Source organism: Cygnus olor, chromosome Z (genome assembly GCF_009769625.2).
Source record: "Cygnus olor isolate bCygOlo1 chromosome Z, bCygOlo1.pri.v2, whole genome shotgun sequence".
NCBI lineage: Eukaryota > Metazoa > Chordata > Aves > Anseriformes > Anatidae > Cygnus > Cygnus olor.
Genome location: NC_049198.1, coordinates 39,259,985 through 39,282,266, shown reverse-complemented (window position 1 = coordinate 39,282,266; position 22,282 = coordinate 39,259,985). Strand labels below are relative to the sequence as shown.

Here is a 22,282-nt window from a genome sequence, read left to right as displayed (position 1 = left end):
CTGTTTTCTATCTTGTGTAAAGAATGAACTCTCCAAGTGGAAAAGGAATTACTTGGGCTCTCTGAGAACAATGAAAGTTGTATTTTTAAGTCTCAGGGAACAGTCTCTTTAAATAGAGAACAATTCCTACCTGTTTTGTTGGGATAGCTGTTGCTCCTTCCTGTCTTTTTTTGTTTCTCAAGCGCTAAGAATGAGGAAGAAACTAAAAGTAGAGGGAGACCTAGACAAAAAAAAAACCCTTTCTTTATGCTTTTTCTAAGCATTTCCTATTTAGAATGTCACTTCTTCCACCATTTTCCATTTATTACCTGATGAAGCAGGTACCTATGTAACAGGTCTGAGAGTTACATTATGTAGACCATTCAGAATTACTTGGTGTAGGTACTCTGTCCTTTCCTCAGCTTAGCTAGCAAGTGTAAAATTACTGATGCAGCAGGAAAGATAAGCTAATATTCGGAATGTGTTGCACATGGCATTTTCTCAGTCAAGCTGTGTGAAGGTTTTTTCTGCTTTTATTACTTTTGATTGAGAAATGCAGTGTTTCAACATTGTATTTCATACTTCTCAGAAAGTTTTAGTTTAAAAGGAGACCAATTTTTATAGAGCTGAACATGTGGAAGAGGACTATGATGGAAATGTCATCAACCATGGTATAAGCTGTAAAGCAAAATAAAAACTGTTTGCAGTGTCCAGGAGCCAAGTGAACACAATATTGGAGGTGCTTTGTATATAACCTGAAAGTAGCATTAGTCAAATTTATTTTTGTCTTATGGAGTCTCTTTTTGCTCTTCTTGGTTTACTGGGCATTCTACATTCTTTTGAAGTACTGCGTTACCTTGTGTTATGGTAAACATTTGATTATTTATAATACCCTGTTTGACATGAGTCATTTAAAAACAGTTATTCGAGTATTTTTATCCCCCATAGTTTTTTCCTACAAATATGCTTGCTTAACTGAAGTTCATGCTTTACAGGTCACCCTTTGGTTTCCTCTATTCATTTTTTAGTGCTTTTAGTTGTTAGGTACCCAGGCTATGTTTGCATGCATTTACACCTAGTACGATGCTCATTTATGGTACAATGAACAAATGCACAAGTGCAAATGTTAATAGGTTTCACCAAAGCCCGTTTTTGTAATATTGTTAGAGAAACCCATAAAAGCACCTAATAGGGTTAGAAGTAACTTATCCATCAGAATAATTGGAAGCTGTTTGATTGTTTATGGTAGCATAGGCTGTATGATCTTAAAAGTTCTTTGACTGTTGTGAATTGTAAGTATAATGATGCATTAAATATTACATCAGCTTTTTGCAAAAACTTAAATCAGAATTTTGCATAAGCTGACATTCTTTACTCTGGATTTCATCTAGTTTATTCCTTGCTTGCTCTGAAAAACATTGCCTTAATCAACATTTTTGTCCAATGAATATTTTTCATTTTTTAGGTCATACAGGAAACCAAACTTAGGCAACTGTACACAGCAGAAGAAAAATACACTGTTAAAGTATCTGCTTATACAAACCTAACCTTCTCTACTAACATGTCTCTGAGAGCAGCCCAGTTTCTCACTAATTCAGTGGATACAGATGAAAGACAGCAGCTGGAAAAACAGCAGCAGGTAGGAATTTGTTTTCAGATTGTGTATGATGTGAACTGCTACCCATTTTATTGTGCAATAAGTGTAGCCTGCTTCCATGTGTTAGTGTGGTACGTTTATAACAAGAATGCTAATGTTGTGTTTTCTCTTATTTCAGGGTATCAATTGCATGTTACAGTCATTAGATACGCAGTTGACAACATTGTTTGAGAGACAGAAGCATCTGGAACGCAGAGACAATGAGCTCAGGCAACAGAAGAAGGAGCTCTTGGAGAGAGGAAACAGAAGGAGACAGTTGGAATCAAAAATTGCTGTGAAGTATGATAGGTAGGAAACAAATTGTGTTATGTGTGAAATGAGAACAATTTTAATAACGAACGTATATTGTCTTCCACTTACTGAAGCGTGCTTTTAATATAAAAAAAGTACTTAAGTGTCAGATATAGGTCATAATCAAGATCAAGAGGGTGCTTAGAAATAAGGATTAAGATAGTAGTTGAGAAGCCATATAACAATATCCTAAATAATAAAATAATAGGATTCCAGTGAGAAATCATTGCATGCATTCATTTACTTAGAGATTGCCATAGCCTTCTCTCTTGGTAGCACTCATCTTGGCACACCAGAAGAGACTTGTTGGTAGTATGAAAGGCAAAGGCAGCTTTAAGATCCTTGGGGCAGTGAGGAGGGCACATAGCATAGATACATGGAGGCCAGTACTGAGCAGCATATGCCAGGGAAGGATTTTGCTGGCCAGCAGTGTGCCATTGCCAAGAAGGTTAACAATATTCTTGGCTGCCTTAGGCAAGGTACTGCCAGCAGGTCAAAGGCCTTACTCAAGTCCAGGTAGACAGTAACCACTGCTCTCCCTTCATCCATGAGGCTAGTCATTTCGTTGTAGACCTTATTAATTTGGTTAGAAGCTTATCAACATTCCTGTCATCTCATCCTTAGATCCCCACATGTAAGTGCGGGTTTTACCCCTGGAGACGCCTGACCCCATGGTCTCTCTGGCAGCTGGCCTGTACTCCCCTGTTCCCTCTGATATCCAGCTCCTGTGGTCTCATCCTTAGAGGCAAACACATGCTTGACTCCCTGGCCACTTCACCTAGTTGCCAGCTAGTCTGGCTTGATCTTCGCTAAGGACCAAATGCTCACTTATGTGCCAGGTGCTAGCACCATGAACTCACGGGCCCCCAGCCTGTGTTGCTACACCTGTGGCTGGTATTTAAGTCCATGCACTCTGATTTCCATAGCTGCAGATGATCAGGTCCTCTGACTTGTGATCCTGACAGTAGTTGCTTGCACTTAGGCCCCCATATGCACATGTGAATGCCAAACAAATAGTCCCTCAACCAAGGAAAAGTGACAAATGGAATTTAATGGTAAGAAAGAGCAGACTGTGCTGAGTCGGCATGGGACATGACTGTGCAAGTGTATCAACCAGCCAGCTGTTCATGTGTAACTGGCCCCTTGGTGCCCATATCCTTCTATTTTTCCACACTTCATCCTCCCCAAGTCACCTAGATCCCTTGCTTTCCCTGCCTTCAGTTTCTCCCCTCAATATCCCATAATAAGTCCTGTGCAATTGTGAAACGCTTTCTGCTGCACCATATGATGTGTGCCATAACCATAGGCATGAACTTGTCACAGTCCAGGGAGTGCTCAGACATTGACTCATCCTGATGGGTTTTCACACCTGGACATTGGGGTTGAGGCTGTCCTGGAACAGGATATCCTTTCCTCCTCATCTTTAATTTGGGTTCATGCTAGCTGGGATGTCCCTTTGCTCCTTGGGGCTTGTGGAGATGGGCCTTTGATAGGCAGATAACTTCTGTGATGGGCCTGGGAGTAGTAGCCGAGATAGCTCATTATTTGAGCTTCCCCTGTCTGCCATCACCTCTCTGTACTCCTTTGTGGGTGTGCAGGTGAGCTTTTATTATACAACCTAACAGAAAGCGTGCCTAGATTGAGGTAAATGACATTCCCTTCATCTCCCGTCATCTAAAATCTGGTCATTTCGTCATAGAAGACAATCAGGTATATACCCTTGGTTAGTGTTTAGTGTTTGCTGACTGTTCTTGATAACCTTCTCATGCTGCCAGGAGTGTTTTTGAAGGGGACTTTGCTCCAGCATTTTCCCAGGGATCAAAGTGAGAAGACTGGTTAGTTTTCTGGATTATTGTCTTGATGTGTTTGGCCTTTTTTTGAATGTCTCCATTTGGAGCCCTCTGCAGCTACCTGAACAGCATGATTATTTCACTTGAAGTTCTTCATAATTATGCAGTTTAGGTATTTAAAATGAGTGGAAATTCTAATTTTCTGCAGTAAGTGCAGGAAGCTGAGGGTGCAGTTTTTACTTACTAGTATGTGTAGCAAGAATTAAGTAAACCTCTAACTCTTGTATGCTGTATTGTTGTGAGCAAGTAGTAGCAGAGGAAGAATGTCATCCTTGCATTGACATTTTTTTTAAGTCTGAAATTTATAGAAACCATATGGTTGCTGAGAGATGCCCTTAATAACTTAAATTAGAGTTTCTCTAATTATGAAAGTTTTTGTGTTCTGAGTTTCTTAGGTATAAAGTTCATGTATGTGGAATGTGTCTAATGTGTTTAGAATGTTTAGAAATGCAAATTCCTATTCTTGCTTACTGTTGGTTTATTACATACAAGATTAAGATTTCTGGTATTTTTCTGCAATTTATTTTAATTAGGATTAATCATGTATTGGTTCCTCCCATAGTATAAAACAGCTGGAACAAGATGCTATTAACCTAGAAGAGGAATCTCAACAGGCAAATGTAAAGATCAAAGAAATAAATATTCAGAAAGCAAGACTTGTTTCTGAATTAATGCATCTCATAAAGGTACGTGTTTTTTCATGGTATATGATCCACCAGTGTGAAGATTCTAATTCACATAAGAAGGAGTTATGCAACATTTGGATGCGTTACTGTAAATGGTTACAAGCTACCTTACTTGAAGATAAACTTCTTTTAAAGCTTTAATGAACTTGCACCTGTTTATTTGTTGGTGACAAAAGTCTTGTGTGGACTGATTCAGTAAATACAGGAACGAACTGCCTAATCATTTCAGTCTATACTTTTTCAGAATACTGCTTGTTCACGTGAACTGTTTCTTCCACATAGTTAATAAACTACTTCTTTAGATTGTTGTTTTTATTGAAACAAGAATAGTCATTAGTCTGCTAAAAGTCTGCCTTCCTGCTAAAACTAGGGAAAATGTGAACTCTTCTTTTACCCATATGAAAAAACTGTTCTGAAACTGTAAGGACGCATGACTGTGAACGAGGGCTAGAATCAGGAAAGTAGTCTCAGGCTCTAGTGTCATGAGTTATTTGTTTTTGGTTTTTTTTTGAGTTCAAAATTAAAAAAAAAGTAAACCCTGTGTTTAATTGTTACTTTACATTGTTACTTACCTTGTAAGCCTGAATAACGGGAACTGCCAGAAGGTGAATTACGTTAGTTTTTCTGAATAACTAAGTAGCAAGAAACAATTACTTCTAGTTCTAAGGGAATCTGCTTGTGGCTTTGCACTTGGCAAGAAATGGTGCCATTCTGGCTACAACTCTGATCCTGTATGGTATTCTTTTGCCCTGTCTTACTAATGTTGAAATGTTTTCTTGCTTACTCCTGAAAAGAATTGAATATTCCCTCTGAAATGATGACAATTTCAGTACTCTTCAGTTGCTGGTATTTATTTATTAAAAAAAAAAAGTTTCCAAATGGGTGAGCTGTTTGATAGCCCTGGGCAGCAATGATTGGAGTGTCTGAGAGAGCATCTTTTTCAGTCAGCTAGCCATAGCAACTTTGAAAATGCCAAAGAATGGCAGAAAACATCTGCCATGTTAAAAGGGTTTTGACACTTTTATGTTTAGTGCCAATTTCCCAGTATGTAAACTGTGCAAGGGTTTTGCTGTTGTAAAGGCAGTTGAAGTAATTTATTGACTGCTGTAAAACCTGTCTGAAGGAGTGTATTGTCTCTTCCTGGTATAAGAAACGGTATTTGACACATACTGTGTTATTTCTTAGTATACCAGGGTGTAGGGCGGAATGGATGGTATTTGCTTGAAGTAGTTATTGACCACAAAAGGCATTTTTGTATCATTTTGTGTATCAGCCTAATCTTTACAGCTTGTGTGCTCTAGGAAATATGTGCTAGCGCCTATAGAAGAGATTAAAATGCTCTGTTTCAAGAGAAATGTTTCGGCATATAGTTTATTAAAATTATTGGAACCCAGGCATTTCTGTTCATTCCCAAACCAAACTTCATGCATGCTTCCAAGTTTATGGGCATCTTTCAATTTTGTTCCATAGTTTTTGTAGTTGTGCTAGCTGTAGGCTTTTAAGGTGACAAAAGGTTTTTTTTTTATTCTTGTGTTTACGACATACTCACTTCTGCCACAGAAGGAAATTTAAAATGTTTATGGGATTTGTGTTTGCATGGTAGCAATGTGAGCTGTTTCTTAAAGAGGTTCTGCGGGTTATATGGAGCAGTCAACAAGAGTGATAGTCTGCATGTGTAATTATAGAAATATACAAGGCAGTGGTGACCTGGTGCAAGTTGACCTGGTGTTGACCAAGTTGACCTGGTGCAAGTCAATTCTTTACAACCAGTTGAGAGAAACAGAGTTGTTCCACTGTTTCAAATTCTGGCTTAAATTTTGCATATAGTTCTCTTGTGCTGTTGTCTTGAATAGGCTTAACTTCTATTTTTCATCATCTTTAATTAGAACTCTCTTTTCAGTTGGCTTCTCTGATAATTTTAAAAGTATTTAAATGGCTTGGAAACAAGGAAACTTATTCTAAGTTCACACTGTAGAAACTTTGTGTTGAAATGACAAGTAGTAAAGATCTCATACGTTGGCTCACTATTATGTTTGGAAGCTAACACTGAAATATTCATCCTGCAGGTTCCATAGGTCTGCAGTGGGAACTTTGTGTGCCCTTACCTTAAGAGAGGGGGGTCCTTTCTAATATGCTGATTATTTAAAAAAAAAAAAAAAAGTTGAGCCTGGGTTCTCAGTGCTTTATAGGTTCTCAGTGCTTTATACTTTCAGGGTTGAAGCTATTCTTTACATAGGCAAGAAAATGTTGGTGATTTTGAAGTCTTCCAGACCATTCCCGAGGCTAGCTCACTTACAGAAATGATCATTTTAATGTCAAAGTTGCCTAACCAGTGAGCAGGGCTCACTAAAGTCTGTTATAAAACTTCCAAAACAGAGCCTCCATCTATACTTGTGCATTTGTTCAAGTTACGATGCTCAAGGACCCCTTCTAAATGATTACTGAGGGGCATCCAGAGCTTTTATGATACTTAGTAGATTTTGATTGTGTGAAGACCACGCCCTTATACTCATGGGTAAAAGAACATGAAGGGAGAATGTCACAGTTCCTGCCACGTACTTCACATTCACTCACTCTTGTGTTGCCAGTGAGAGAGGCGTGTATTTTAACATGATAATTTCTTGATTTTCTTTCCATCTCTGGGTATGACGCGTGAAATCCGTCAAAATCCACCTGTTGGATTTTGTCTCTGAGAAAGAATTGAGATGGCTTTACCTTTTCTGGTACTTCGTATGGAAGTATGCAGTGTAGGGAGAGAGTATATGCTTTTTTGGTATAAAATTGTTTAGTTGCAAGTGATATCTGTATGCCTACAGATTAAAAATGTGGGTGGACTCCGTCTTGAAGAGTTTGAATCACCAAAAAGTCACCTTTCTTTTTTGTATTAAATCTGAAAAATAACTGTTTCAAAAAGGTGAACACAGTACGGGATTGTATGCGTCACTTTAAAAAAAAAAAAAGCATGGTTTCTGAAGCTTGATAGTAATTATATTATTTTTGAGTTTCTCCTGGGGAGGTTAAAAAAAGACATTTTCTGTTTTCCTATGCAGCATTGTGTATCACTGAACATCCTCAAAACAGATTTGGTTCTTCAGAGCACTGCGGTGGATGCTGAGAAGAACAGACTAGAATCAGAGTATAAAGCAGCAAGTATGCAGCTAAGAGCTTCAGAGGTAACTATTTCTATGAATGATTGGATATCTACTGTGAAAATATCTTCTATGGAAGCCTTTATAGTGTAGAAGAGCATGCTTCTGTGTCATTCTTTAGGAATGGGCATTAATATTGTTAAATACTTAGCCTTGATTTCAGTGGTTTGATTCATTACTTCAGCATCTTCATTTAAAGCTGAAAAGGAGGTTTTCCTTCCTCAATTAAGATGGCTAAACTGCCATGAAAACATGATAAACAGTCATCGTGTCCTCCCTCAATCTTTTAACTCTAATGCTTAGCCAGGGTAAAAAGTCTAGCTGTTTTTTGGAACTGTTCTTTCTTCTGAGCATATCATAGACAACAGTACTCAATCCACATGGTAGGTGCAGAGTCAAGAAAGAACTGTGTTAGGGTCCAGCAGAGCTGCTTTAAGCTTTCTTTCATAACTGACTTTCTCATACTGTAATTAAATGCCTCTTTTGGTGGACAGAGAAGAGGTGATAACTCGTCCTTTGATTAATCGTATTAGGCAGCTATGCTGTATTCTGGTTTAAAAAAAGTTTGAGGAACTGGTTAGAGGAAAGAGTACTCTTACAGATCCAGAGGATGTGGTTCTTTCTAGTGGATTAGCGTTTAGAGGTCAGTTTGTATTTGTTTAGTAAACACGATTTTTCAACATACTAGAGAAAAAAACTAAAACTGCAGGATGGTAGGTTTGTTCCTTATCTTGAGAGACTCAGGTGAACAGTAGTTTAATGCTAATTCAGTTTGATAGACAAATTAATTGCAGTTAAGTTGGAAAACAATTCAAAAGGTGAATGATTTTCATTTGTGTTTGATAAGCACTTTCAGAAAAAATGACCTTGGGATATATTTAGAAAACCGCTTGGAGGTATAGGTATCATCACTTGCAGGACAATTAGAAAAAAGAGAACTTGAGCAAAAAGTGTCTGGAAAGTAGAGACAAGTCCAGTATGTTGCTTGGAAAGTCACGGGTTGCATCAGGCCTCTCATGCAATGCAGGTGTTATTCAGACTATGAAAATCCAATGCAAATTTGCTACATCACTGGACCTCAGTAAGTAGTAGGAATGTATTACAAAGCCATGAACCATATGGGAACAGTCTGTGTCATCACTGGTAAATTTATTAAATATTTTTTGTTCTGTCCGTCCCCATCTTTTTCACCCTTTAGAGATTAGCTTTGGGTTGGTGCATAGGAAGGTGTCTGGTCAGATAAATATACAGGATGTGTAAGATGAACATTCTGATAATTCTTAGTTAAATAAATTGCTTCCTTTCTTAATGAAAAGGTGGTTGGGTCAGTTGAGGTTCCCTTAGTCATTGTTACTGCATTATATTCAGCCAATTAAGTAGAGGAAATGCTATATCAGAGCTTGTATTTTTGATGGTTGCTTTACTTGATTTTAGGAACATTAAAACACAACAGTAACAAAACACTAAAATTAGTAATCTCTGTATTAGAACTTGAAGAAATGTAACTGCTCTAGAGGAAAACTTTTGAGTATTCAAATACATCTTAAGTTTTCTCTTACAGAGAAGTTCAAAGCCAAGCATCCCCATGTGCATTCAATTAAGCCTTCAGCCGCCCTTTAAAAGGTTCTCTTTCTTGTATTGCATTGTGAGCTATGTATGTTGTGCACACTGTTTTTTCTCATTTTCTGTCTGCTTCACTCTAACGTCTTAGTGGCTGGCTGTGATGTTTTTTCTACATCAATTCTGCGTTAAGGTAGTCTTGCTCCAAAGCTGTCCTTGAGAATGCCATCACAACACTGTGTAGAAGTCTTGCTAACATTTGCTTTATGTTTTTATAAAATAAACCTGCAAAAAGTAGGGACCCAAACAAATAGAAATAAGTATGTTGAACAAAATCTGGGAAGTGAAACTAAATTGAAATTTAAATGTTATGCTTTTAAATGCTTTTTATGCTTTTAAATTTAAATGCTATTAATTCTCTATTTGATCATCAGACACTTTCTTAGGTCATGTGCTGATTATAATGCATTTATTAAAATTGAAATGGTGGGTATCAGCCAAAGAAACTGTGAAACTTAGCACTTATTTATGGTGTTTATCTCCCAAGCAATTTTGAGTCTCTGTAATATATAAGTAAATATCTGATTAAGATTTGAAGAAAGCACAACCCCCCCTTCCCCCCCCCCCCCATTACATCTACAAGATCACATATGTTCCTTTTGTGAGGGCCTGACACTGGGATACCGTGGAGAGAGCAGCATGTTTGTTGCTTAATGGGTGTTTTTTTTAACCACTTAGGTGTAAAGGCCAAAACAGTACATGTTTTTGAACAAGTCAAGTTAGCAGCAACAGATTTCTGGGATATTTATTTTGTTACTGCAGTTCAAGTGGGAACCTTTGGTGTTAGTTTAACAACTTGTTGTATTTAATCTATTTAATGAGACTAAGAAGCAAATCTGTGTTTTGTGACCTATATTGAACATTAGGGAGAATTGTTAGCTCCATCTGCTTATTAGATAGTTGGCGTAGTTGCCTGCATGTTTATGGTGATTGTTTGAAAGAGTCTTGCTAATTGACTTGCTTTGATAGCTTGCTAATTTTTTAGGTTCATTTGGTGTAAATTTAAATAATTGGTATTAGTACTCAGTATGTACATTACAGCATTTGTTCCTTAAGCCAAGTTTTAAGAAAATGAAAGTTCTGTTTTCCTGTGTATAAATTTGCAAACTTTAAATAATTAAGTACTGTCATCAGGCATGTGTTCAAACACTAATGCATGAAAAAACATTGGGTGCTGGTGACTGTTTTCTTTAACCAGCTTCTCATTTTTCACAAAACCAATTGCACTACTGGTAAGTGCAACAGAATACAAAACACAGAATGTAAGTGGGTTCTGCTGCTTGGTAAATGCCTTTCAATAAGTTGTAATCACAGCCCTGGGCTAGTGTGGAATTTTCCTGAAGGACCAGGATACAGTTCTTTCCAAGTTGGTATGCTGTTGGCTGAAGCAAATTTGAAGCTTTGTCTGGGCTACATTGTCTTTTGAGGTAGCCTCTCTGTTCAAAGTAGTAATTCTTTCTACTTATAGTTATATTTTTACATGGGTTTTATTGAGGCACCTTCCAAAAGTGGACAGGAACCTTTACATTGCAGTGCACTTCTGAGTATATAGGAGGGAGCAGGATTCAATGCTCATGTGTTTTTTTATATTAACTTAGATTTAGCATAGGCCTCTGACAAGAAACTGGCAAAACTGAACAAAAATTGAAACTTGCCTTCCTGATGAGCTGTCATTGCTCTTATTCTAGCTTCATAACCACGTCTATTGCTTTCCAGTCTTTCTGTTGAATGTCGAGGTTATCTTCTGCCTAAACGTGTTTTCCTTTTCACGCCCTGTAAAAACTTACTTGCCTCAGACTTCAATTAGGCCTGTTCAATGTTGAATATATTTCAGATTTTCAGTACCTAGAGTTCAACTCAAAATCTTGTTTCATGCAGCTCTGCAGGATTTCAAGTGGGAGCAATATGTGCAATTGAAAACTGAGATTCCTCACTTCAGATTTTTTCAGAACTGACTTTGTCTCTGCGAATGATCAAATGCTTGAGTATGAAATTGATGTTTCATGTGTAATAAAGCACGGCTTGTGGATCCTTTCACTGGATCCTTTGCTTTCATTATTAAGAGGTCAAACACGTTTCAAATGAAGTCAGTTGGTTTTTAAATTTCTAGGGCCAAAAATATAGGCTAGTTTTAATTCAGAAACTTCTAAAATGTTCCTAAAATATTCCTTTGAGTGTATTACAGGTCAAGTGCAGGTATGTAATGGAAAATAAGTGTTGTGGTGTACAGTTTTGTTTGTGTTAGTTCAGAAGACATAAGATATTGGCTGTGAGCAAAATGAGGGCCATCCTCCACTTATCCTTGTTTTATCAGTGTAGCTACAATGCCAGCCCTTTTTGCCTGTGTGACATTTCCCTCATTCTCTAGCATGGACTTTACAGAAGTGGAGGAAAGTAAATGGTGCTTTTTTTCAACCTTTCTGAAAACTTTAACACAGTGGCTGTATCCTGTATTTTAAGAATAAGGAATAAACATCCAACTGTATAATCTCCAGATGAGCATGTCATTTTTTTTTGCCACTGGAGGGCTCCCATATTTAGCTAAAACACAAAACAATAAAAGCTGGGGAGATAAAGCACTCCAAATTTTAGGAATAAAATTAAAGGTACCAAACTGTTAGAAGTAAGTTCTGAAGCAAAATAGTGTACATATGGATTTTTAAGTTAGGATTTTGTGTCTCTAAAAAAGTGAAAATGGTGCATGCCCACAGTGTAACTGCCTATTAAAAGGTACATTGCACGTGTAGTCAGTCACTGAGTAAAGGCGTGGTAAAAACTCAGAGTAAAGTTCCAATCTCTTGGTACCTACTCCTTTTCACTTCTTAGTTGTTGGCAGCTCCTAGCTTTCTGCATCTGAGTACTCACCTGAGCATCAGTAGCAAGCAGTTACTTCCAGGCTTGTCCTGCTCCATGTATTGAAGTGGCAGGCCTGAGGCCTGGGCTGCATGTGCAGAGAGGTCAGTGAAACTCTTCTCTCTCCAAGTTTTTTTGCTTGGATACTGCTGTTTTGAGATAAAATACAATACAGAAAATATGACACGTTCATAAAGCACTGTCCTGAAAGATAACTACTGTTGTGGGAGAATTGCATTACAAAAGTCATAGGACTTGGCTGTCCATTTACCTGTAGTGAATTCCAAAGAGTTTAGTTTCAAGACAGCTGTTCTACAGCAGAAGCTGTTTTTCACTTTTTTTTTCCAGTGTTGGTTTAAAAATTGTGGATGTTCCTGTTTTATATTTTGCAAACTGTATGACAGGAGGTAGAATATAAAACAGCAAAGGAGAACTTCTGATTTATAATTACAAAGTTTACGCTGTACAATTTCAGATAATCTCCACCACGTAGATAAATACAGTTAAATGGGAGCTAATAACAAATAAGGCTCACAGTACTTGTGTTTTACCTTATAGCAAATTTGGTTTTAGACATACGTTGAACCTACAAAAATCTACATCTACAGAAAAAAATAAATTTAGTTATCGAAAGCATGCTTTAGTAATATCAGTTTACCTTGACATTTGTTGACTTTGAACAGAAAGGCAGAAGGAGTTCTATGTGTTGAAATGATGAGTTTTCTGTCGTTAAGTAGTATGATTTCACCTACATTCCTTGATTCGGATGTCATTTGTTGCTTATATGCTCTTGTCAACTCTGGTTGGAACTGAAGTTCAACTGTGTGAAAGTGATTTGTAACATTTAGATGTTCAGCACATTCTTAAGGAGTCAGTGAAGTGTAATGCAAAATCAGAGACCATAATGGAAAGCAATAGGAAATTTAAAGTAAAAAAGATGTGTATTTTTAATATCTTTTCTAATAGCAAAATTTTCGTGAGCTGGATGAGGAAAAGCGGGTTCTTACGGAAAACTGCAGGGAATTGCTGAAAAAAGCTCGACAGATGTGCAAACTGAGTCCGGATCAGAATCTTCCAAAAGAATTCCAAACTGTATGTACAAAAATAAATCTCTGTATTTCTCTTAAATTTTGGATGATCCACATACCATTCTAATTCTTCCAGCAAAGAATATTTAAATTTAATACTGTAAGGGTACTAGCAAAGGATCATTTGTATTTGTTAGAATTGGCTCACGTCTTGTCATTTAACCTTTAAAAGCACCTTTCAGTATTTAGATTATAAAAGATGGGATATCCCCTCACTGTCAGGTCTGTGCATAGGGGAGAGAAAATTTGATCTGAAATTTCAATTGAAATGCATATGTTTGTATTTGTAAAAGTAATTCAGGGCTATATTCTAATTTCTTGTTTTAATGGAGTAACACAAAAGTATTGAAATCTGGGCTATCTTCTTCCTAAAGTCTAGAAGTATTTATATGGCTTAACTAGAATAGCCCTGGCTTACGCCATGTCTGAGTATCTGTACCTACACAGAATAGGCAAGTACGGAGCAATTGCTTATGTATCTGTAGTATCACTGTAGGCAGAATTCTCTGTCCTGGATAGCTTGTGAAGGAATGTTGCTGTGTTAAATTTTGAACATGTGACATCCTGAATAAAAGTAAGCATTTTCTGGCTTATTGGATTTCTTTTCAGCAAACTTGAGTTCTTCATTAGCATTGCTGTAAAACACATGCATCTTTTCTCTTGAAGGCTTTTCAGGCTCTTCCGAACACATTGGAGGAAATAGATGCTCTTCTGAATGAAGAGAAATCCAGGGCCTCCTGTTTCACAGGCCTGAATGCTTCGGTATGTTCACTGCTTTCTCTACGCCCTCCTTTCCTCCCCCTCCACCCGTATTGTACTTGCTTCCCACTCTGTACTAGATCTCTTGGTATAATAAGCTAGACAGCAGGAACAATGTTCTGTAAATGCCAGATTCTGCATCTATTAGAATTTTAAGTAGGTTCTTGCAAAAGAACAGTGTGTTCTGTGTCTTTTAAAGAAAAAAAAGTTGTCGTAACCTGAAATAAGAAATACTTAGTTTTTCTGCCTTAAAGCTAGAAACAAGTTTTTTTTAGTGTACAGTGCAATAATCCTATAATTGTATTTGAACAGGATCAGTATAGTGTGATATTTTCACAATCAAAGTTAGAATTGTGAAACGTGGTTGGTGACTGCTTTTTTTTATTCTGGCAGATTGTTGAAGAGTACAATAAGCAAACTCAAGAAATACAACAACTGATGGAAGATCTAGGGGAAAAGAAGAAGGAATTGGATAACTATAAGCGAAACATTTCACAGGTAATAGTTGAAATTAGTATTTCTGTTCCAGAATATCTTCATTAGAACAGAACACGTACAAAAATAAACGGTAACATTCTAAGTTCTCTTGAGTGTAAAGTGAAATATTAGCTTCTAGAATTACATATTTTTAATGCTAATTGCTATCTCTGAAGAAAAATTTGCTTACTAAAAATAATTTTACATGGATATTTCTACTTCTAGATCAAAGAGAGGTGGCTAAACCCTTTGAAAAGCCTGATTGAGAAAATTAATGAGAAGTTCAGTAACTTCTTTAGCTCTATGCAGTGTGTTGGTGAAGTTGATCTTCATGTGGAAAATGAGGTATGACTTAGTTTTCGTATAGAATATTGAATTCATGTCTTCATACATCTTATATATTGGTAGAGATAAAATAACAAATTGTCATTTGGATTGTAGGAAAGATGTTCATTAGAAGTTCTTCATTTTTGTAACTGTCGCATACACTTTGTGCTAGAACTGCCTGATTGGTTTGACTAAAGGAAAATGAGCCTTTGTCCAGTTGCATAGGAGTTTAACTCATTGACTTTTGGAAGCTTCTTATAACTGAATAAACTACTCAACTTCTTCTAACACTAAATTGCAGTTTTTCATCTTTTCATGAAAGATTGATTTTGGGAATGCCCTTTTAGACTTTACATTTTTGGAAATGCTTACTCTTTCTGCCAGAGCAATACTCTTCAAGAGAAGCAGCAACTGCTTGAGTGAATCATGATCTGAAATTTCAAATCATTGTCCGTGTTTCCTTCTCTTTCTTGTATTAGATGAAAGTGTGCATTTTAGTTCTGATTTTTTCCTGTTACAAGGCACAGTTAGAAGCATTGTGTTTACTTTAGCTGTAATTCACATTTGTTATGTTAGTGATCTAGTTCTACTTTTTTGACTAATTTGTGCTGTTTTATTACCATTTAATAGCTAAAAGCTGCTATTAATATTGTAATAATTTGGTTTTACCTGTAGTTTCTAGTCAAGTCTGTCTGGCATTTTGGCTGTTCTGGAGCAGTAGCAATCACTTGGACTTGTCTGTTACACCATTAGTAACGGTTACAAGAAGAGTTTACCTCTGAGGGAATTACCAGTAGTACCTTGGGGAATGATGCTCTTACACAGTGGGCTGAAGAGAAGTTGGTTATTTTGTTTTAAACTGATCTCTGTAATGATGATCTTGAAGACTTTTAAGTAATGCGTACGTTCCATAACACTGATAGCTGACAGTTTTTTTTGCTGTAAATTACTCAAGCAGCTTTTAAAATACTTAAAGTGGTAGTTATTACTTGGGACAGAATAGTAACAGGGAAAGCTCTTTACATGAACAGTGCATTAAAACGTTAGTGTAGAAACTAGTATTAAGAAACAGTAGGACATTAAAACATGGGCTTTTGATTTCAGAGTCAAATCTATTACACAAATACTGTCTTTTGTGTAAAACTAAGTTGGGAGAGAGTACACAGAAAACCGGTAAAGCAGTGGAGGGCTGATCTTACAGGCTAGCAAAGCCTCCAAAATGAACCTTGTACACTTCCCCATCCTACTTTCAGCCTGTGCCAGTGCATCTGAAAATACAGTGGCCTTGGAGACCTTAGGTCTTGTTTTTTTCTCCTTTCTTCAAATGGTTGTGTTCTTGATGTTCTACAGGAAGCTCAGTTACTTTCCAAAGAGTACAGCAAAAGCTCTGTAAGTGTCTGTTAGAGAACAAACAGGAACTAAATTGTGCTCTTAAGCCTATTTTTCCCTCCACTGTGATAACAGTTCTTGATCCTAAGCAAGTCAGACTGTGGGTCTGTTGAGACTGCTCCTGATAGTCAAGTACCAAGTCCTTCTAAGATGGAGCAAGACCATCTAAGCAATAGTGCTGTTATCTCCACTGATTAGGAGAGCCTCGTATTAGCTCTCCTTAGCAAAATACCACCTTCAGGAAGTTCAGTGCAGCGGCATTTGAGTGTTTTGAAATTATGCCCCTTGATTTACCTGCTTATGTTCCTGACTCTCAGGCATAGCTATTGGAAGTACAATCTGCAAATCTGAGAAGCTAGTTACTCTTCTGCTAGGCTGCATTAAATGCTGAAGAAGAGATTTCTTCCATAGTGGGAGAGATTGGAATGGTAACGAAAAAGAATTTGTAAATGGTTTGAGTTGCAGTAAGTATTGCTTTGTTCCAGCATGTCTGTCAGTCACATAGCACTCTTCCTCAAGGCAGGGCTTCAATTTGTCTTTGAAGTGCCAACTGATTACCAGCAGGGGAAAAAACATTGAGGGTGAGAAAGGTGACCTGTCTCCAAAAGTTGGAAAAAGCTTGCACTACTGCAGTTGTGGGTATGCAGCTATGCCAAGTCACCTTCAGTCTCTCCCAAAGTACATATGGGTTGACCTCAGCCTCACAGTTCCATGTTTCTACAGTATCGGTATGCCAGCAGCACCAGAGATTTGTAGTACGTGAAAGTAAATACCAGTATAACTTACACATCTCAATCTCAATCTTGTATCTGCAGGCAGACAAGCATCTTCAGTAAAACACCAGGAACACCAAAAGCTGTTGTTGTTCAGATTTAGCAGATTAGCATGTAAACAATAAATCCTCTCAAATGTTAGATGCTATCTCATCTATGCATTATGTATCCTAAAGCAAAATCTGAAGGTATCAAAGAAACCAAACATTGTTCCTACAGGCTTCAAGTTCATTAAGACAGTTTTAAGATTAAGTTTTAAGAGGGTGTGGTTTCCTTCTTAGCAGTTTTTAGACCTTTTGCTTCACAGAAGCCAACCCTACGAAGTGACTCTTCTCTGCTGGGTCACTTAGGTTCTGTATGCCTTTTGGTATCTGTGGTATGTGGTGATCTAAACCAATCTGGCGTGTGCTGGCTCCTGTGAGAAGAGCTCCTCATTGTCTCTTTGCCTCACCTGTCTTTTCTAATACTAGATGTATTCTGCAAGTAACCATCAGTGAGTCACCTCTACTCCTTTTTTCTACCTTAAGCGTCACTGCTGTGTACTATTATGAGAACAGGAGTCAGTGACTTCCAGGTACAGAATTTATGCTTCCATAGTGAATACAGGTAGACCTCTTAGAACTCAAATTCCTGAAACTTTTGAATGTTCCCTGTAGGCCTTGTTAAAGTGATAGGTACAGATAAGGAACATGTCCTATGTAGACTGAACAGTCTACATAAGTAGACTTCATAAGCAGTCAGTGTAGACTTTCTGCAGTGGGGATCTCTGAAGATTAGCAGGTGAAAACTGCTCTCAACTGCTTTTCACTTCTGAAAGATTAGCAGGTACTCCCAAAGATATTTTTTTCCTCAAATCATGAATAGATTTCATTGGATGGGCCTTCTTTTGAACCACATGTTATCCCCCACACCCATGTCTCATTAACTCAAATTGTTGACAGGGGTCAGTTTTCTCTTGGAGATGCCAGTCAGAAGCCTTGTGTTGTTTTCTGGACTGTGAATGAAAGGGAAGTTTCTGTCATGGTGCATTTTGTTGGGGGCTTTGTATCTCAGTCTGCTAGTGGAGGAAAAGTAGCTTCCCATCTTACTTTGGAGCAGAGATTTGGATGGATTTACTTAAACTGCTTGCACTTGGAGAACATTAGGTGGGGTCATAGCCAAATATGTACATGTCTGGCTATAGGTTTTCACCTCACTGTTTAGGCCGATAGCATCATGCACCCTGACGTTCCATTTTTCTTTAAAAATGGAATTTATAGGGTCATTGATTTCTCCTTTTTCAAGCAAAGACTATTTTTTTCTTGTCTGTGTCCTTATTGTGCACGAAGTCTTTCTTACAAGCAATTTGGAAATGAACAAATCACTGTTTAGTGACAGAGTTGTGTAGAAGAACTCTCTAACAAGAATAAATGTAAGTTAAAGAAACTGTATGAAGCAGAAAGAATATATCAATATTAAGTTGAATTTGTGCTGTTTGTAAACTGTTGTAGAACATTTCACATTTCCTTTCATTTGCATGTCATTGTCAAATAAGCTGTAATACAGAGCAGCTGAATTTAACAGATACTGACTTTTATAGGAAGAGTACGACAAGTATGGGATTCGCATAAGAGTTAAATTCCATAGCAGTACTGGACTTCAAGAATTGACTCCCTATCATCAGAGTGGAGGTGAGAAAAGCGTTTCAACTATGTTGTACCTGATGGCTCTACAGGAACTCAACAGGTGTCCTTTCAGGGTTGTAGATGAAATAAATCAGGTGAGGATCTAGTGCAGTAAATAATCATGTATTATATAGAAGCTTATGAAATCGTGGAGAGAACAGCCTTCTTTTTTTTTTTTCTCTTAGGGAATGGATCCAGTGAATGAGAGAAGAGTTTTTGAAATGGTTGTGAAAACTGCTTGTAAAGAAAGCACGTCTCAGTACTTCCTTATTACACCGAAGGTATGTGGCTGAAAAAAATGAAAGTTTCTGTGAACGGCAGTTGAGTTTTCTGTGGTGGAATCCCTGTAAGCACAGTATAACTTAAGTCTGACTTGTTTTATGCCAGACCATAATATTAAATGGATAACTGAAACGTAATTTGCCTATTGTAAGGATGGTCCTACCAGGAATTAATACAACCTATATATGCCATTTTAAATGCGTTCTGGAATTGTGGCTTGTGTGGAAGAATTGCAAGTTAATGACCAGTGGATAGGGATACAATATAAAAAGACTATCAAATGTAATCCCTCTACCTCACAAAGGATTGTAACTATAGCAGAGACAATTTCCAAACACATCAGGTAACCATTGTGGAAGAGGCTTGTCTTGCTGGCATAGAAAGAACTAGAGGAGTCTCAAGGGAATGGAAGAAAACTGTCAAGAAGTTGATTGTTAGAAGCTTATAAGCTTAGAAAGGGTCAGTGCTGTGTTCCGTGGAGAGTGGCTTCAAGAGGATTTTTCAGTCAGGAGTTGCCAGTGCATAATCATGCATGTAGTACGTTAAAACAACAACAACAAAATTTAGTTGACTTAATGAGTTTGGATGATGTAGCTTGAGGGGACTAGTAAGTTGGGTGGCAGTTCAGCTGCACCTTTAATGGAGGTTAATGTTACATTCAACTTGATGCAAGACAGCTAGAACCACAAAAAATTTTGTACAACAAGGAGGCAAATGCTCGTTACTTGTATGCTTTAAGGTATCACTTTTCTTACATCTCCTACTTTACTACTGCAATGTAGAAAATCTGGTGGTATGTGCTATACTTTTCTTTAAAGAACAGTTGAAAGACCTGTGAAAAGCCACTTACGGCATTTACCTGACTGAAAGTAGCAGGAAGGTGATGCTTGCCCTTATTCCTTCTGATACTGCAGTTTACTTACCTCCACACAGTTTGACCATTTCTTCTTTATTTTTGTCTTGTTTTGTATATCTTTCTACTTCTGTCTCTTTGTGATTCGTCTCCTTATCACTGGCTCTGCTTTTCTTTCCTTTTTCCTACTTTAAGAAACAACAGAGTCATTTGGGTATTGAAAATATCCAAAATGGGGCCTTAGAAGATGACTGTCTAGGAGTTCAGAGCCTCTTTTAAGGGTTGTGGTTGCTGCTAAATCAGTGCTTTAATTGGTAAGGAGGAAAATTGGGTGTGGAGAGCCAGACAGACAAATCAGAGCAAAAACGAGAAACAAGAAGTAAGAAGCTTCACAGGCTTTAAAAAAAGTAAAAATAAAAAAAATATATCCATTTAATATTTTTGATAAGAGGAAGATCAAGGAATATGTTGGACCCCTATTCAGCAGCAAGAGATGGCTTTATGAAGAGCTGACTGAAGATAATACCTTTTTTTTTTTGCATAATCTAATATCTTTTTCCAGAAAGATCAACCACAGGTAGGAGTTTACCATGTTAACTGTGTGCATGGTTAAGTTGTAGTGGCCTACTGCAAAGAATAGTACTGAAGTAGCACTTCATGTAAAGATTTTAGCAAACAAGGTGGTTCAGATGGGCCTCATCCAAGGATGATTAAAAGGCTGTGCAGAACAGGCTGAGGATAAGGCTGGAATCTGCACCAGTGCTTTCAGTGGCTTACCTGCAGTTCCTGAATCCAAGCTATATATAATTACTTCATAGAAAGTAAGTACTTAATGTCATACAAAAAAAAAGATGAATTGCCATACAAAGCTATGTTCTTTTTATGTGTATCTGTTGTACACAGGAAAAATAGTCTTTTTTTTTCAGTGTTTCAGTATGTTGACACCTTTCCCAGCTATTTTTTATGCGAACTACGGAAGAGAAGGGACATAGATTAACATGCAGTAGAGTTGTTTACAGAAGTTTTTTTCTGAATAGTTGTGATTCACTGTCAGAATGGGTAGATGAACTGAATGCATTCCTCAGAAGTGAGTCCCAGGTTTGAAAAGCAGCATTTTTTGATACAAATAACCACCGTACGAGGAGTGAATGTGTGTCTGCTGGAGAGCAAGATTAAAATTCCAAATAATCTTAGATTAGATAATTGTATTTGAAAACAGGATGCATTTCAGCACACGTAAACATAGGACTTGGGATTTAAATGGGAATAATTAACAACAGTATCTGGTCTAAGGTATAAATTACTGCGGAGAGAGGAATTACTGTGGGTGACAAGTTGAGTTATAAGTTAATTGCTAGGAGTTATCCATAGTGCTGAAGAAAGCCTTACAGTTTGTAAGATGTAGGAAGTCTGTCAGTCTTCTGGGCTTGTCACTGACAAAACTTGGAACTATGGTAGGTGTCCAGCTTTGGTTGCTACACATCAAAAAAATAGAACACTGGCTGGAGATATTTCAGAAGATGTCACTAAGTTGTAAAAAGTGTTGAAAGTTTTGAGTTCCAAGTAATGGAAATTGCTTAGCTCAGAGGAGTGTGAGGCTGAAGAGAGAGATAATCTATAATAACTGTCCCCAAGTAATTCTCCCCTCCTGCTCTGCTTAGCCCTGGCAGAAAAAAAAGCAAAAGTAACCAATATTCACTGCCTGTAGTGGATTGGGCAAAAAAGTTATGATGTCATTTGCAGCAAGAAGGTACAAATTAGGCAGGAAGAAACACTTTGTCATAGTAAGAATAGTGAAACATGGAAACTACCTGAAGGATGAATACATTCTCTTTGGGGGCATCTGGGAACAAATTACACATCATCTGCCAGAAAGGTTATGAAATTGATCCTGCAGTATTGACCTTTCAAGGTCTAAGGCTTGATGTTAACCTTCTTAACTTCTTTTAGATAACGGGCAACATCATCTTTTCTAGCAATTTTGACTTTGGGTTTTGTGTTTTTTCCGCAGCTCCTACAGAATCTCACTTATAATGACAAGATGACAGTGTTGTTTGTCTACAATGGACCTTGTATGTTGGAAGCAAACAAATGGAACTTAAAGTCTTTCTGTAGGCAGCGGCGGCGACTTGGGAGGATGGATGAACAGTGATACACATATATAAATACATATATATATATACGTATGTACATGTATATATGAAATATGTAATTCTTGTAGAATATTTTGGAACATCAGGCTTTCAAGACTCACAGAAATTGTGAAAGATGAGAACCTGTAAAAAAAAAAAATTGATGATTGAGAGCTTTGATTCTTAAAGCTTGTGTAAAAACACAACGGATTTGAAGTGCATGTTTTTTTTCAAGTCCTTTGTAATAGTTTATTTCTTCAAAGAACCTACTTTTTCTAAATAATATCTTTAAATAAAAAGGGAGTTTCTTGTATTTTGCTGTTTTATCAGTAATATTACATCAAAAATACAGTTAATTCTTCTAGGCTATATTGGATTAAACCAAAGTCTGTTTTTTTCTAAACCTGGAGTTTGCTTTTGTTAAACTGTGTTCCTCTAACACAGTTAAGGCTG

The 22,282-nt window shown here is 37.3% G+C and overlaps 1 protein-coding gene across 3 annotated transcripts in view; it reads left to right on the top strand.

Annotated features, from left to right (window-relative positions):
* The window catches only part of SMC5 (structural maintenance of chromosomes 5), a 61,247-nt gene that overhangs the window by 21,163 nt on the left and 17,802 nt on the right, over nucleotides 1-22,282 (top strand). For 2 of the 3 annotated variants that reach the window (XR_005815093.1, XM_040540309.1), the window contains exons 15-25: nucleotides 1,445-1,618; nucleotides 1,755-1,924; nucleotides 4,340-4,463; nucleotides 7,514-7,636; nucleotides 13,052-13,177; nucleotides 13,840-13,935; nucleotides 14,326-14,430; nucleotides 14,635-14,754; nucleotides 18,478-18,657; nucleotides 18,748-18,843; nucleotides 21,709-21,880. Coding sequence is in view for 2 of the 3 variants with exons in the window: in XM_040540309.1 (XP_040396243.1) it covers nucleotides 1,445-1,618; nucleotides 1,755-1,924; nucleotides 4,340-4,463; nucleotides 7,514-7,636; nucleotides 13,052-13,177; nucleotides 13,840-13,935; nucleotides 14,326-14,430; nucleotides 14,635-14,754; nucleotides 18,478-18,657; nucleotides 18,748-18,843; nucleotides 21,709-21,849 (1,455 nt within the window). In the remaining variant the exon portion in view is untranslated. Of the gene's footprint in view, nucleotides 1-1,444; nucleotides 1,619-1,754; nucleotides 1,925-4,339; nucleotides 4,464-7,513; nucleotides 7,637-13,051; nucleotides 13,178-13,839; nucleotides 13,936-14,325; nucleotides 14,431-14,634; nucleotides 14,755-18,477; nucleotides 18,658-18,747; nucleotides 18,844-21,708; nucleotides 22,140-22,282 lie in introns of those variants that run through there. The other variant, XM_040540310.1, reaches the window with a different exon arrangement.